We start from the raw sequence: 17,984 nt of genomic DNA, 5'->3' as shown, positions 1-17,984 counted from the left end.
TTTGTTAGATGTGCTTAACCAAACATGCATGCATGTATGTATGTATGTATGTATGTATGTATGTATGTATGTATGTATGTATATATATATATATGTATATATATATGTATATATATATGTATATATATATGTATATATATATATGTATATATATATGTATATATATATGTATATATATATATATATATATATATATATATATATATATATATATATATATACACACACACACACACATACATATACACACAAATATTTAAAAAAGTGATATATGTCAAAGTAAAACAATACATACCAACTACAGGAACAATTCCAGAAGCAATAATATAAGGAACACACAGCGACATCAGGAGAACAGAAATGACTGGAGCTGCCAGTTTACGTATTATAAAAAGAAGATCAATGTTTCGTATTCCATTTGCGTATACCTAAAATAAAACTCAAAAGGTCACCAAGATTGTCATGTGGTATACACAAAAAAATAAAATATCAGTGGTATAACATACAAAGAAGGGAGTTGATTAAAAAGTGGCACCCCTAGCTAACCAAATATGGGCTTTATGGTTTAAAGAGACATTTAATATAAAAGACCAAATTTTTTAAATGTTAAAACATATTACTGTACGGAGAAAAAACAAACACTTTGCTTTCATGCTTGTGGGGCATGTTACTATCCAACAATAGAGCTATGAGAGTGCTCCAATAATAGAGCTATGAGAGTTAAAGCAATTTATTTAGATTTTGAAACAAACATTTATCTGTTTACTGAGCTCTTTCATGTGCATTATAACATTTTACAGTTTATTGCCCCATTAAAGGGACACTAAACCCATTTTTTCTTTTATGATTCAGTTAGAGAATACATTTTTAAACATTCCAATTTACTTCTATTATCTAATTTGCTTCATTCTTTAGATAACCTTTGTAAAAGAAATAGCAATACACCTGGGTGAGCCAATCACACGAGGCATATATGAGCAATACCAATCAGCAACCACTGAGCGTATCTAGATATGCTTTTCAGCAAATTATATCAAAAGAATGAAGCAAATTAGATAATAGAAGTACATTAGAAAGTTATTTAAAATTGCATGCTCTTTCTAAATCAAGAAAGAAAAAATATTGTTTCATGTCTCTTTAAAGCTAGCAAGCCACTTCCATTATGGTTTTATGGTTACAAAGGTATTGAAGAGGATAAGCTTACTTTAGTGAATAATACTTAGTAAATAACATAAGAAAATGATTTGTGTTGTCAAAATAGAACCAGAAAGGAAAAACATGCAGAAGAAAGAAGTACATACTTGTTCAATAACTGTTTTCAGCCACCATTGAGGACCCATCAGAGTAATAGCAGCAATTATTTTGGCATGTAGAACTCCAAGAGCCCAATCCTGTACATACAAAAATGGATTTTATTGCTTGTCATTGAAAATTGACTATTATTAAGTGAATGATTTAAAAAGGTAGGCTCTATTACAGCATACAAGCTAATATCTAAAAAAAAACCCATAAAAAATAAAAAAATAAAATAAAATAATGCTAACCTGATAAATTAATTTCTTTCATGATGGTGAGAGTCAACAAGTGGAAATTTTCCCCTTCTGACCACTAGGAGGAGACAAAAGACACCCCAACACAAGAGCTTTAAAAACCTCCCACTTCTCATGATCCTCAGTCATACATATAGCCAAGTATTTGAGGAAAAACGCAGAAAAGAAAAAGCAGGTCAAACAAATTCAAACTGCTGCAGCCACTCAAACAAAGAAAGGGGGGAGAATGTGGACTCTACCAACACAGCGAAGTCCACAAGACCACTGTGAAATGGGAGGGACAAACATGTGAAGGTAGGATGTTACTGGGCAGGCACTACAGCCTCACAAGCATACACAAAGTTACAAAAATGGGAAAAAGTGTGTAAAAAAGACCAAGTAGCTCGTTAAAATCTGATCAATAGAAGCCTCATTGCAAAAAGCCAAAGTAGTAGCAACTGCTCTAGTGGAATGAGCAGTAATGCAAACAGGGGAAGTTATTCCCACGACCAAATAAGCCTTGTTAATTAAAAATTTAAGCCAAGCTGCTAAAGTAACAGCTGTGGCTCTTTGACATTTGTGGGCCCAGAACAATGAACAAAAAAGGAAGAAGAAAGTCCAAAATCCTTTGTGGCTACCACATAATATTTGAGAGCTTTTGCAACAACCAAATTGTGGAGAAGATGCTACATAGAATGCTCAGGACCAGATGAAAAAATAAATAAAACCTCAATTGTCCGATTCATAGAAAATACCTAGTTTGAAAAACAGCCTTATCGTAATGAAAAATCAGAAAAGGATGTTTGCAAGACAAAGCCAAAAACAAAATTGATAATTACCTGATAAATTATGTTCTTTTGGAAAACAGTCCTCCATAACATATGGTATGTATTTCCGGCCACTAGGAGGAGGTCAAGAACCCATACAATAGCTTTAAAACCCTCGCATCTCTCTTAGTTTCACATATTGCAGAGTAGAGAATAAGAAGAGAAAGACAGGATAAAAGACTATTGGAAATCCAAGGGAAAACTAATGGACAATCTTGGGAAATTCCTATGTTCCCTTTGTTGCGAGAAGACTGAAGTTTCAATGCATATGCCAACCAATTATATGTAGAGTCTTTTCAGTTTTGTTCTACTTTTAATTATGTGTTTCCTTTTTGGATGTGACACGGGGAAGATCTCTGTATTCAATTTTCAAAGATATGTCTTGATTAACTGTCTTGTGTTGAATCTGTTTCCTGCAATAAAAAAAAAAAAGAAAAGAAAGACAGGAAAGGGAATATGAAGTGGGCAGGGCCTGTGGCCCATCATCATTCCGAAAAATGATGGACCACAGTCCTTCATAACATATGGGATTAATACCCAAGCAGATAGTCTATGTGAAAGACAGGGTGGGAAAATACTTTCTCTGACAGTTCCTATTCAGCTGACACTGCAGCCTGAAGGACTTTCCTGCCATGAGCTGCTTGCAAAGAAGCAGACCTCAAAATGATAACATTTAAAAAAAAAAAGTATGTAAAGAAGACCATGTGGCAGCTTTGCTAATCTGCTCCTAAAGAAGCATCATTCTTAAAGGCACACAATGCTACCATTGCTCTTGTCGAGTAAGCTGTAATACATTTAGGAGGCGACTTACCCACCACCAAGTAAGCCTGTTGAATCACCACCTATTTAAGCCAAGATATGCCGCTACCTTAGTAACTTTTTGCCCTTTACAAGCCTCAGAGTAATTCACAGACAAAGTCGGTTCTCCAGACTGGCTCATTTTGTGCCCTTAACAAAACTGTCATTGGCCCAGGAATTATCGTCTCTTTTTCTCTTGCATGTGGTACGACTTCATGGCATTCCTGTGAATATCGTTTCCGACAGAGGTCCACAATTCATCTCTACCTTTTGGAGAGCTTTTTGCAAATTGATTGGAACCACCGTTTCCTCGTCTTCTGGCTACCATCCTCAAACCAACGGACTAAGAGTAAACCAGGATCTCGAGGCCTACCTTAGAGCCTTTGTCAATTCTCTCCATGCCAATTGGTCTGACTTGCTGCCCTTAGCCGAGCTGGCAAGAAACACTCATTGGCACTCTTTTCTTAGATGTTCTCAATTTCAAGCCGCAGCAGGGTATCAACCTCGTTTCTTCCCTCTTTCTGCTCAGTCCACTGGGGTTCCTGCTGCAGACCATCACGTTACTGAACTCACCACTCATTGGTGACGTATTATCTCTCAGCTATGTTCAGCTGTCTCTAGATACAAGAAGTTTGCTGATCTTCATAGAGCCTCTGTACGTGCCTTCTCTGTAGGTGAACGTGTTTGGGTCTCTACTCGATATATTCGTCTACGTCAACCCTGTCACAAATTAGGGCCAAAGTTTATCGGTCCTTATAAAATCCTGAAGAGACTATCGCCTGTGGCCTACAAAGTGGCCTTGCTCAAAACCCTATGCATACACCCAGTTTTCCACATGTCTCTACTCAAACCTTACATCAGGAATATATATATATATATATATATATATACATACCCGACTCAGAACTCCTCCTCCACTCCTGGTCTGTGGCAACCCTGAATATGAGGTTACTAAGATCCTGGACTCCAGATACAGGCGCAGACAATTGCAGTTATAAATAAAAAGAGAGAAGCGCTCAACCTGGGAACGAACAATAGCATAATAGCTTGTTCTATGGCTAGTTACCACCCTAGAAGCAGCCTCTTTTTGCTCAATGTGTGCCTTTCACAGAGAAGAACTTTCCTGTAGCATATCAGTCTGATCCTGACTTAACAGTGCAGTCCAGCCCCGAAATACCAGACAATCCCTCACTAAACGAGAGAAGCGGCAAAACCCCAGACGTACTTTTCGGCCTATTGTGGGCCTCGTCAGTGAGGTGCAGCTATATCCCCCTAGGCACACTGAGAAACGGGTCCACGTCTGGATTCCCGCATCACACTTAGGGAGACTTCCCTAAGTGTCATAATTTGCATAAATAAAAAGAGAGAAGCGCTCAACCTGGGAACGAACAATAGCATAATAGCTTGTTCTATGGCTAGTTACCACCCTAGAAGCAGCCTATTTTTGCTCAATGTGTGCCTTTCACAGATTAGAACTTTCCTGTAGCATATCAGTCTGATCCTGACTTAACAGAGGCTGCTTCTTGGGTGGTAACTAGCCATAGAGCAAGCAATTATGCTATTCGTTCCCAGGTTGAGCGCTTCTCTCTTTTTATTTATGCAAATTATGACATTTTGGGAAGTCTACCTAAGTGTGATGCAGGAATCCAGACGTGGACCCGTTGCTCAGTGTGCCTAGAGGGATATGGCTGCACCTCACTGACGAGGCCCACAATAGGCCGAAACGTACGTCTGGGGTTTTGCTGTTTCTCTCGTTCAGAGAGGGATTGCCTGGTATTTCGGGGCTGGACTGTACTGTGAAGTCAGGATCAGACTGATATGCTTCAGGAAAAATCTTCTCTGTGAAAGGCACATTTTGAGCAAACAGAGGCTGCTTCTTGGGTGGTAACTAGCCATAGAGCAAGCTATTATGCTATTGTTCGTTCCCAGGTTGAGCGCTTCTCTCTTTTTATTTATGCAAATAATTGCAGTATCTTGTACATTGGAAGGGTTATTCTGTGGCAGAACGTTCCCGAGTTCCTGCCCGTGACGTACATGCTCCATCTTTGGTCTCCAGATTACATGTTGCTCATCCTTTGAAGCTGACTCTGGTTCCAGGAGGGAACCCTTGAGAAGGGGGCTATGACACGCCGCTCTAGCCATTGCTAGGGGCGCGGCGTCTCCTTCCCTGCTCATTGTCAGGGGCTGCGTCGGGTCAGGATGCGTGCGGCGCTGACGTCATCGCCGCACGCTCCTCTGTCCATGCCGGGTTCCTGTGGCGCAAATCCTGCGCCTATGTAAGTTCCACAGTAACGATCTATCACTGCCCAAGTATAGGTGTTACTTTGCGTGCTCCTGGGTGTAATAGATTGTTACTGTTATTTGCCTGATCGTTGATGAACCCTGCCTGTCTGACTACTCTGTCTGTTGAACCCCTGAATTGATATACTGCTGCTGAACTCTGCTTGTCTGACTACTCTCCCTGATTAACCCCTAATTTGCTGGATTGATATACTGCTATAAGAACAAACTAAAAGGATTAACAGCGCAACTAGGAGAGGGGTGGAAGTACAATGGTAAAAATAAAAGCAAGAAGAATAAAAATAGTAACTAATGTAAAATTAATAAAATAAGGAATAATTAATAAAATTATATGTGTAAAGTTAATAGTGTGACCAGTGAGAATCAATAAAAAGTACAGGATAAAAATACACACACAACAAATTTGCATACATACATATGAACATAAAAATCCAAATGTTAAAAAGCACAAGTCATATAACTGAATGAATATTACCCAATACTGGGAGGAGTCCTTAGGAACTTGCAAATAGAAAAGTGACAGCTGAGATGGATTATAATATCAGCTCCTAAAGACCGTCCTTAGAAAATGAGGTGCAGCTACTTTCAGAGGCGTGTTTCCAGACGCTCTTTTAACTGTGAATCCTATGGCGAGAGAAGAAGACAGCGCAACCCCACATCAAGGTAGACGTTTAAACAAATTTATTAAGTATACAATAATATTGCACTTACAAACAGGTTTAAAATTTGCACATTGATCCCACTCAGGGAAAGAAGAAAAGCGGGTCCCAGTTAACTTTTGATCCCTCCAGGGAATAACTGCTTTGCCGCCACTTCTGTTCTAATTGTAATCAGTCTCAGTGTTTAGGAGCCGTCCATAGCTCCGCCTCCAACGCGTTTCGTCTGCGCTCTGCAGACTTTTTCAAGAGGATATGATGATGTATAGCACGCTCCTGTACGCTGCTATAAACATCTAATAGTCACTTTCAATTGGTTACCGACCGGCCAATCCGGTGGCAGGATGCGGACAAGCCTCTTTAATCTGCAAACAATGTCTTTAGACTATTTACTTGCTGGAAAATAAACGGACACTCCAGATTTTTGTTACACATCACAATATTCCCTAATCTGTATGTTTATAGTTCAATACTTAATTAAATAACTTTTTTAAAATTTACAATTAAAATCTATATTGATAAACAAAAAAATAGTAAATATGCAATTCATTACCTGCAGCTCTGTGCTGGCACAATCATTAATTTCATCAGCCCCACTGAGTATTTTTATATCATCAGCAATGCTTTATCTGAAATATAACACACAAACTTATTTATAACTTCATAGGAACAGGAGAAGGATTGATTTAAAAAGAACCATAAAATTACTTATATTTAAAATTCATACTTAACACATAATAGAAATATTACTTATAAAGCTATATATACCATTAAAAAAGATTTAATATAATTTAATTAACTAAATTACTAAATGCATAAATAACAAATCATTAAAAAGGCCATTAAAGAAGTTGGTTATATGTTGTGTACTATAAAGTTCATGAGAAAAGTAAACTATGATTATGTCATAAAGGCCTGCAGGTCTATATCAACATTTAACCCTTTAGGGGCCATACAGTTAAGCAGGTGAATCCATTTTGTTTCACACTTTCTGAGGTGCATTAACCTCTGCTGCTCATTACCCATTGATTGTGGTATGGTCTGTAATATCTTCACTTTGAGGTTATTTGGATTTTTATTATGCACCCTCCTAAAGTGTTCAGATACACTATGGTTTTCATATCCTTTGGTTATATTCTCTGTGTGTTCGTATATGCAGCGTTTGACTTTCCTTTTAGTCCTGCCCACGTAGATCAAATTACACTTACACATGAGGCAGTACACCGCATGTGTGTCTGTATATGCGGTGTACTGCCTCATGTGTGAGTGTAATTTGATCTACGTGGGCAGGACTAAAAGGAAAGTCAAACGCCGCATATTCGAACACACAGAGAATATAACCAAGGATATGAAAACCATAGAGTATCTGAACACTTTAGGAGGGTGCATAACAGAAATCCAAATAACCTCAAAGTGAAGGTATTACAGACCATACCACAATCAATGGGTAATGCGCAGCAGAGGTTAATGCACCTCAGAAAGTGTGAAACAAAATGGATTCACCTGCTTAACTGTATGGCCCCTAAAGGGTTAAATGTTGATATAGATCTGCAGGCCTTTATGACAATAATAGTTTACTTTTCTCATTAACTTTTCAGTACACAACATATAGCCAACTTCTTTAATGGCCTTTTTTTAATGATTTGTTATTTATGCATTTAGTAATTTAGTTAATTAAATTATATTAAATCTTTTTTAATGGTATATATAGCTTTATAAGTAATATTTCTATTATGTATTAAGTATGAATTTTAAATAAGTAATTTTATGGTTCTTTTTAAATCAATCCTTCTCCTGTTCCAATGAAGTTATAAATAAATTTGAGTGTTATATTTCAGATAAAGCATTGCTGATGATATAAAAATACTCAGTGGGGCTGATGAAATTAATGATTGTGCCAGCACAGAGCTGCAGGTAATGAATTGCATATTTACTATTTTTTTGTTTATCAATATAGATTTTAATTGTAAATTTTAAAAAAGTTATTTAATTAAGTATTGAACTATAAACATACAGATTAGGGAATATTGTGATGTGTAACAAAAATCTGGAGTGTCCGTTTATTTTCCAGCAAGTAAATAGTCTAAAGACATTGTTTGCAGATTAAAGAGGCTTGTCCGCATCCTGCCACTGGATTGTCGGGTCGGTAACCAATTGAAAGTGACTATTAGATGTTTATAGCAGCATACAGGAGCGTGCTATACATCATCATATCCTCTTGAAAAAGTCTGCAGAGCGCAGACGAAACACGTTGGGGCGGAGCTACGGACGGCTCCTAAACACTGAGACTGATTACAAGAAGAACAGAAGTGGCGGCAAAGCAGTTATTCCCTGGAGGGATCTAAAGTTAACTGGGACTCTCTTTTCTTCTTTCCCTGAGTGGGATCAATGTGCAAATTTTAAACCTGTTTGTAAGTGCAATATTATTGTATACTTAATAAAAAAATTTAAACGTCTACCTTGATGTGGGGTTGCGCTGTCTTCTTCTCTCGCCATAGGATTGATATACTGCTACTGAACTCTGCTTGTCTGACTACTCTCTTGATTAACCCCTATTGTTCTGGATTGCGCCTCTGTTGCCAAACTCTGCCTGCCTGACAATTCTAGTGGTTTACCCTTGGACTATTTTACCGTTGCCAAACCCTGCCTGCCAGACCATTCTAGTGGTTTACCTTTGGACTGCTTTACCGTTGCCGCTGAAGACTATCCTGCCTGTGGTGAGTGCTACTTTTCTCATCTTACGAACTTGGTCTGCTCTAGGATATTCCCTATCATTCCGGCTCAATGCCAGGATAAGGCTACTGGCCGAGTTCGGTCTGATAGTGGAGTATCCCACGAGCATTACAATATCTCCATGCACTGATCTACAGCAGGCAATGGAGTATTTCACAGGGAGCGACAGGCTCTCTGGAGTTTAAACTTGCATGGTTACGTCAGGTAGACATGCATATGGACAATCTATTATGACTCCTAAAAACGTTAACCTTGTAGCAGGATATAATGAGCTATTGGGAACATTTATCTTCCAACCATGGTTTTAGAGATATAATAGACGCTCGCGAGTATGAGTGATCACTAATGACAGAAGGAGCTTGCGTCAGTATGTTGTCTGGATATGGTCCAATTGAAATTCCCGGAGCTATGGTCACCGATAAGAAAGCACCTATGTAAATGCGTGGAGCTGTCAGATGAAACAGAAGAGCGACAAACTGGCAGTGTTTGTCCATATATGCAAACCTCAGGAACTGATAGTTATCCCTGTGGATGGGAATGTGCAGGTATGCATCTTTGAGGTCTATTGTAGTCAAACTGATCCTGTTGAATTAAGGGCAAGATTGTGCGAATGGTTTCCATCTTGAAAGTGGGAACCCTCACAAACATGTTTAAAGTCTATAGGTCTGAGAAAAGTCTAAGTTTCTTGCTTCTTTGGGACAAACCGATTGTAGTAAAATTCTTGACCCTGTTGACATACAGGTACTGGGATAATAACCCACATATCCTCTAATTCCGGAGCACAGTGAAGAAAGGCAGCCATCTTTGACTGAAGTTTGGGAACATGAGACAGAAGGAATCGTCCTTGAGGAGGTTTGGACCGAAAGCCTATCTTGTAACCAGGACCCCTGGGTTCAAATATTTTGAACCCAGGGGTCCTGGACTGGACTGCCCTGCACCAGGCCGTCTGAAAGAGACTCAGTCTGACCCCTACCAGAATTGAATCTGGTTCGGGGGCTGCACCTTCATGCTGATTTAGTGGTGGTATTAAACTTTTTGGATTGCTTGTTCTTTGACCATGAAGAACCAAGCTTCCAGGCTGAATTGGAGGGCTCAGGTTCCTGAGAAGGAAAGGACTTCTGATCTCTTGAGGAGCGACAAGTCTGAACTGAATAGAATCTTCCCTTGGAAGGAAAGAGTCAGTCTATTTTTAGATATATCTGCTGACCAAGATTTTAACATAAGGATCTTCTTGCCAGCACTGCTATAGACATTTTTGCCATTGATCTTAATAAATGTCCATTACAGCATCACACATAAATGGTTGAGCTATTTTAAGGGCCCATAATGCATTTTTCTAAATCCTCGGTAGAGGAATTCTCCGCCACCATTTTGGCTTGGGAATCGCACCATAGTGTTCCTGCTGCAGCCACACAGGTAAGAGAAACAGCTGGTCTAAGTAAAAGACCTGTTTGGAGAAAAAGTTTGCTGAAGAAAGACTAATTTGCAGTCTATTGTGTCTCTAAACATGCTATCCTCCATAGGGATAGTCGCACATTTGGTGAGAGTGCAAATAGCACTATCAACCTTAGGGATTGCTTCCCACATTCTTTTCTGGAATAGGATTCATTTTCCTAAATCTTGTGGAATGAGCAAAAATGTACACCTGGCCATCTCCATTTTTTAGCGATATAGTCAGACTAAATCAAGGACCTAAAAACACATGTGGAATTTTTGGTGGAGCTTAGAAAACAATATTTAACTGATTAACAGGCTTGTTTTCAGCAGGTTTTACCTCAAAAATGTATCTTTAGTCTTTAATACCTCCTGCAATAAGTTGCTGATATGATCCACCTTAAATCTAAAGGCATCGTCATATTCAGGAACAGGCTCATGTTCATCTGATAACACTTCCCCATCAGAACTAGAAATATTTGCATCTTCAGAGCCAGAGCTCTGTAAGAGAGCAGGAATTTGGGGTTGAGATAAAGGATTTTGCACAGTAAACCTCATGAGACAAATGCTCATATGTATGCTTACTTTATTTGTACATGCTAGTTTTAAAAATTTAGGAGTAAATTCAGTAGAGTCCTCTTAAGTGACAAGTATTGGGCAAACTTTCCTCTACGTGGATGGGTGTATTTGCTTGGCATGCAAAATATGAGGTACACAATTCTCACCGCTTTGGTGAACCTGGCACACTGGAACAGATTTGCTAAATAAACATATAAACATATATATATATATATATATATATATATATATATATATAGCTGGAGGGATATCAGAAACTGACTCCATCTATAAAAATATTAGTGGGGACAGTGACATTTTGTTACATTGTTGTACTTAAAGTATGCAATGACACCTTATATAAGAAGCAGTACAGAAAAAACAGGTAGAGGGCCCTCTACACTATGTAAAACTCCCTCAGACACTTACACTATATCCCAGAGTAATAAGCCTTAAAGCCCCTAAGAAATAAGAGCTCATAAGTACCCCCTGCAGCTCATGTATGGGTACTCACCCCCTTCCTGGGACTGGCAGGCACTGGATATAAGTTTAGAACCTGACACCAACTGGTAAAAAGCCCAGGAACACTAAGGGGGTGGAGCTACGCCAGGATTAGAGCCGTTGTCCATGTAATAAAGTATAAACACTTTTGGTTTATTTGATATAAAAGGATAGTGCACCAAGAATAACCCCATCCCCTTTAAAACCTATAAAACAATGGTCCCCAGCCTAAACAGAGCCCCCCTCTACCAAACTGCATATTGCACTAAGCTAATGCCATCCTTCTTAAAGGGCAATACACCTTAATATTAAAAAAGCCCCCAAAAATACCCCTAGAGTTGTTCCCAATGATGATAGAGCATCTAGGGACATGATAGGGAATAAAATTGTGTCATGAGGGGAGCAGGTTACGCTCCCTGGCTATGCTGTACCTTTGACAGAGTATCTACAAGTGTGAGATTTAAGGGAGAGTCAATCAGATCTATGTCCTGTAAGCCCATTTTGATCACAGAGCGATAAAAAAATGTCCTAATCAAGAGAACACTCACTTAAATGGACCGATCGACTGCTGGGATGATCAACCCCTCAGTTCACACATGGTATGTGAGTTGTCAATAGGGAGAAATAATTCCTTTGCCCAAGACTAACAGACACTTCATGCATGGCCAGCAGACTGCATTTACCCCCTTGATGATTTATGTAGGCCACCCCCGAGATACTGTCCTACTGGAAAAGGTTAAACTATTTCTCCTTAAATAGGGGCCGGTGCTGAAGAGCCTGACGAAGTTCCAGAATGTTGATTGGTAGCCTTGCCTCTAGAGGATACCAAACTCCTTGTACTCTTCGAGAAACCCAGACCACCGCCGAGTTTGAGAGACTGGTGTCCTTCAGCACAATAGCCTAAGACTGAATAAGGAAGGATTTCCCAAGGTACAAAGAGACTGTGTCCTCAAGAAAAACATAATTTATGTAAGAACTTACCTGATAAATTCATTTCTTTCATATTAGCAAGAGTCCATGAGCTAGTGACGTATGGGATATACATTCCTACCAGGAGGGGCAGTTTCCCAAACCTTAAAATGCCTATAAATACACCCCTCACCACACCCACAATTCAGTTTAACGAATAGCCAAGAAGTGGGGTGATAAGAAAAAAGTGCGAAAGCATATAAAATAAGGAATTGGAATAAATTGTGCTTTATACAAAAAAATCATAACCACCACAAAAAAGGGCGGGCCTCATGGACTCTTGCTAATATGAAAGAAATGAATTTATCAGGTAAGTTCTTACATAAATTATGTTTTCTTTCATGTAATTAGCAAGAGTCCATGAGCTAGTGACGTATGGGATAATGACTACCCAAGATGTGGATCTTTCCACACAAGAGTCACTAGAGAGGGAGGGATAAAATAAAGACAGCCAATTCCTGCTGAAAATAATCCACACCCAAAATAAAGTTTAATGAAAAACATAAGCAGAAGATTCAAACTGAAACCACTGCCAGAAGTACTTTTCTACCAAAAACTGCTTCAGAAGAAGAAAACACATCAAAATGGTAGAATTTAGAAAAAGTATGCAAAGAGGACCAAGTTGCTGCTTTGCAAATCTGATCAATCGAAGCTTCATTCCTAAACGCCCAGGAAGTAGAAACTGAACTAGTAGAATGAACTGTAATCCTTAGAGGCGGAGTTTTACCCGACTCGACATAAGCATGATGAAATAAAGATTTCAACCAAGATGCAAAAGAAATGGCAGAAGCTTTCTGGCCTTTCTAGAACCGGAAAAGATAACAAATAAACTAGAAGTCTTACGGAAAGACTTAGTAGCTTCAACATAATATTTCAAAGCTCTAACAACATCCAAAGAATGCAACTATTTCTCCCTAGAATTCTTAGGATTAGGACATAATGAAGGAACCACAAATTCTCTACTAATGTTGTTGGAATTCACAACTTTAGGTAAAAAAATCAAAAGAAGTTCGCAACACCGCCTTATCCTGATGAAAAATCAGAAAAGGAGACTCACAAGAAAGAGCAGATAATTCAGAAACTCTTCTGGCAGAAGAGATTGCCAAAAGGAACAAAACTTTCCAAGAAAGTAATTTAATGTCCAATGAATGCATAGGTTCAAACGGAGGAACTTGAAGAGCCCCCAGAACCAAATTCAAACTCCAAAGAGGAGAAATTGACTTAATGACAGGTTTTATACGAACCAAAGCTTGTACAAAACAATGAATATCAGGAAGAATAGCAATCTCTCTATGAAAAAGAACAGAAAGAGCAGAGATTTGACCTTTCAAGGAACTTGCGGACAAACCCTTATCTAAACCATCCTGAAGAAACTGTAAAATTCTCGGTATTCTAAAAGAATGCCAAAAAATGATGAGAAAGACACCAAGAAATATAAGTCTTCCAGACTCTATAATATATCTCTCTAGATACAGATTTACGCGCCTGTAACATAGTATTAATCACAGAGTCAGAGAAACCTCTTTGACCCAGAATCAAGCGTTCAATCTCCATACCTTTAAATTTAAGGATTTCAGATCCTGATGGAAAAAAGGACCTTGCGACAGAAGGTCTGGTCTTAACGGAAGAGTCCACGGTTGGCAAGAGGCCATCCGGACCAGATCCGCATACCAAAACCTGTGAGGCCATGCCGGAGCTACCAGCAGAACAAACGAGCATTCCTTCAGAATCTTGGAGATTACTCTTGGGAGAAAAACTAGAGGCGGAAAGATATAGGCAGGATGATACTTCCAAGGAAGTAAAAAATGCATCCACTGCCTCCGCCCGAGGATCCCGGGATCCGGACAGATACCAGGGAAGTTTCTTGTTTAGATGAGAAGCCATCAGATCTATTTCTGAGAGTTCCCACATTTGAACAATCTGAGGAAATACCTCTGGGTGAAGAGACCATTCGCCCAAGTGCAACGTTTGGCGACTGAGATAATCCGCTTTCCAATTGTCCATACCTGGGATATGAACCGCAGAGATTAGACAGGAGCTGGATTCCGCCCAAACCAAAATTCGAGATACTTCTTTCATAGCCAGAGGACTGTGAGTCCCTCCTTGATGATTGATGTATGCCACAGTTGTGACATTGTCTATCTGAAAACAAATGAACAACTCTCTCTTCAGAAGAGGCCAAGACTGAAGAGCTCTGAAAATTGCACGGAGTTCCAAAATATTGATCGGAAATCTCACCTCCTGAGATTCCCAAACCCCTTGTGCCGTCAGATACCCCCACACAGCTCCCCAACCTGTAAGACTTGCATCTGTTGAGATTATAGTCCAGGTCGGAAGAACAAAGAAGCCCCCTGAACTAAACGATGGTGATCTGTCCACCATGTCAGAGAGTGTCGTAAAATCGGTTTAAAGATATTAATTGAGATATCTTTGAGTAATCCCTGCACCATTGGTTCAGCATACAGAGCTGAAGAGGTCGCATGTGAAAACGAGCAAAGGAGATCGCATCTGATGCGGCAGTCCTAAGACCTAACATTTCCATGCATAAGGCTACCAAAGGGAATGATTGTGACTGAAGGTTTTGACAAGCTGATATCAATGTTAAACTTCTCTTGTCTGACAATGACACTGAATCTATCTAGAAACCTAAAAAGGTTACCCTTGTCTGAGGAATCAATGAACTGATTGGTAAATTGATCCTCCAACCATGAACTTGAAGAAACAACACAAGTCGATTCGTATGAGATTCTTTGAAAATGAGAAGACTGAGCAAGTACCAAGATATCGTCCAAATAAGGAAATACCAAAACCCTGTTCTTTGATTACAGAAAGAAGGGCACCGAGAACCTTTGAAAAAAATTCTTGGAACTGAGGCTAGGCCAAACGGTAGAGCCACAAAACTGGTAATGCTCGTCTAAAAAGAGAATCTCAGACACTAAAAGTGATCTGGATGAATCGGAATATGCAGATACACATCCTGTAAATCTATTGTAGACATATAATGCCCTTGCTAAACAAAAGGCAGGATAGTCCTACAGTAACCATCTTGAATGTTGGTATCCTAACATAACGATTCAATAATGATAGATCCGGAACTGGTCTGAAGGAATTGACCTTCTTTGGTACAATGAAGAGATAAAATAAAACCCCAGCCCCTGTTCCAGAACTGGAACTGGCATAATTACTCCAGCCAACTCTAGATCTGAAACACATTTCAGAAATGCTGAGCCTTGCTGTGTTAACTGGGACACGGGAAAGAAAAAAATCTCTTAGCAGGAGGCCTTAACTTGAAGCCAATTATGTACCTTTCTGAAACAATGTTCTGAAACCAGAGATTGAGAACGGAATTGATCCAAATTTCTTTGAAGAAAACGTAATCTGCCCCATACCAGCTGAGCTGGAATAAGGGCCGCACCTTCATAGGTACTTAGGAGCTGGCTATAGGTTTCTATAAGGCTTGGATATATTCCAAACTGGAATTAGTTTCCAAACTGATACCGCTCCTGAGGATGAAGGATCAGGCTTTTGTTCCTTGTTGAGAGGAAAGGAACGAAAATGATTATTTACCCTGGAAAGAAAGGGAAAGCAAAGTGACTTAGAAGACATATCAGCATTCCAAGTTTAATCCATAAAGCTTTTCTAGCTAAAATAGCTAGAGACATATACCTGACATCAACTCTAATGATATCAAAAGATGGTATCACCAATAAAATTATTAGCATGTTATAGAATAATAATAATGCTATAAAATTATGATCTGTTACTTGTTGCGCTAAAGCTTCTAACCAAAAAGTTGAAGCTGCAGCAACATCCGCTAAAAATATAGCAGGTCTAAGAAGATTACCTGAACATAAGTAAGCTTTTCTTAGAAAGGATTCAATTTTCCTATCTAAAGGATCCTTAAATGAAGTACTATCTGCCGTAGGAATAGTAGTACATTAGCAGGAGTAGAGACAGCCCCATAACCTTAGGGATTTTTGTCCCAAAAAACTCTAATCTGTCAGATGGCACAGGATATAATTGCTTAAACGTCTAGAAGGAGTAAATAAATTACCCAAATTATTCCATTCCCTGGAAATTACTTCAGAAATAGCATCAGGGAGATTAAACACTTCTGGAATAACTACAGGAGATTTAAAAACCTTATTTAAACGTTTACATTTAGTATCAAGAGGACCAGAATCCTCTATTTCTAATGCAAATAATACTTCTTTAAGTAAAGAACGAATAAATTCCATCTTGAACAAATACAAAGATTTATCAGCATCAACCTCTGAGACAGAAACCTCTGAACCAGAAGAACCATTATCAGTATCAGAATGATGATGTTCATTTAAAAATTCATCTGAAAAAAGAGAAGTTTTAAAAGACTTTTATGTATACTAGAAAGAGAAATAACAGACATAGCCTTCTTAATGGATTTAAAAAATAAAATCTCTTATGTTATCAGGAACACTCTGAAAATTAGATGTTGACGGAACAGCAACAGGTAATGTAACAGTACTAAAGGAAATTTTATCTGCATTAATAAGTTTGACATGACATGCAATACAAACAACAGCTGGAGAAACAGATACCAAAAGTTTATAGCAGATACACTTAGCTTGGTAGCTCCAGCACTGGGCAGTGATTTTCCTGAAGTATCTTCTGACTCAGTTGCAACGTGGAACATCTTGCAATATGTAAAAGAAAAAAACAACATATAAAGCAAAATTGATCAAATTCCTTAAATGACAGTTTCAGGAATGGGAAAAAAATGCCAGTGAACAAGCTTCTAGCAACCAGAAGCAATAAATAATGAGACTTAAATAATGTGGAGACAAAAATGACGCCCATATTTTTTAGCGCCAAAAAAAGACGCCCACATTATTTGGCGCCAAAAATGACGCTACATCCGGAACGCCGACATTTTTGACGCAAAAAAACGTCAAAAAATGACGCAACTTCCGGTGACACGTATGACGCCGGAAACAGAAAAAAAATTTTGCGCCAAAAAAGTCCGCGCCAAGAATGACGCAATAAAATGAAGCATTTTCTGCCCCCGCGAGCCTAACAGCCCACAGGGAAAAAGTCAAATTTTTTAAGGTAAGAAAAAATGATTGAAACAAATGCATTTATCCCAAATATGAAACTGACTGTCTGAAAAATAAGGAATGTTGAACATTCTGAGTCAAGGCAAATAAATGTTTGAATACATATATTTAGAACTTTATAAACAAAGTGCCAAACCATAGCTTAGAGTGTCACAGAAAATAAGATTTACTTACCCCAGGACACTCATCTACATGTTTGTAGAAAGCCAAACCAGTACTGAAACGAGAATCAGCAGAGGTAATGGTATATATAAGAGTATATCGTCGATCTGAAAAGGGAGGTAAGAGATGAATCTCTACGACCGATAACAGAGAACCTATGAAATAGACCCCGTAGAAGGAGATCACTGCATTCAAATAGGCAATACTCTCCTCACATCCCTCTGACATTCACTGCACGCTGAGAGGAAAACCGGGCTCCAACTTGCTGCGGAGCGCATATCAACGTAGAATCTAGCACAAACTTACTTCACCACCTCCATCGGAGGCAAAGTTTGTAAAACTGAATTGTGGGTGTGGTGAGGGGTGTATTTATAGGCATTTTAAGGTTTGGGAAACTTTGCCCCTCCTGGTAGGAATGTATAT

General features: G+C 38.8%; 1 protein-coding gene across 1 annotated transcript in view; it reads right to left on the bottom strand.

Moving 5' to 3' along the window:
• Positions 1-295: 295 nt before the first annotated feature.
• LOC128644319 (E3 ubiquitin-protein ligase MARCHF6) overlaps positions 296-17,984 on the bottom strand; it is a gene marked incomplete at both ends in the record, with an annotated part of 88,506 nt that continues 70,817 nt past the window's right edge. Inside the window, 2 exons of the mRNA XM_053696978.1 lie at positions 296-428; positions 1,302-1,391. Coding sequence (XP_053552953.1) covers positions 296-428; positions 1,302-1,391 — 223 coding nt within the window. The remainder of the gene's footprint in view (positions 429-1,301; positions 1,392-17,984) is intronic.

Source organism: Bombina bombina, unplaced genomic scaffold (genome assembly GCF_027579735.1).
Source record: "Bombina bombina isolate aBomBom1 unplaced genomic scaffold, aBomBom1.pri scaffold_1041, whole genome shotgun sequence".
Taxonomy (NCBI): Eukaryota; Metazoa; Chordata; class Amphibia; order Anura; family Bombinatoridae; genus Bombina; species Bombina bombina.
The sequence above is the reverse complement of the archived record's forward strand: the minus strand, read 5'-3'. Positions and strand labels throughout refer to the sequence as shown.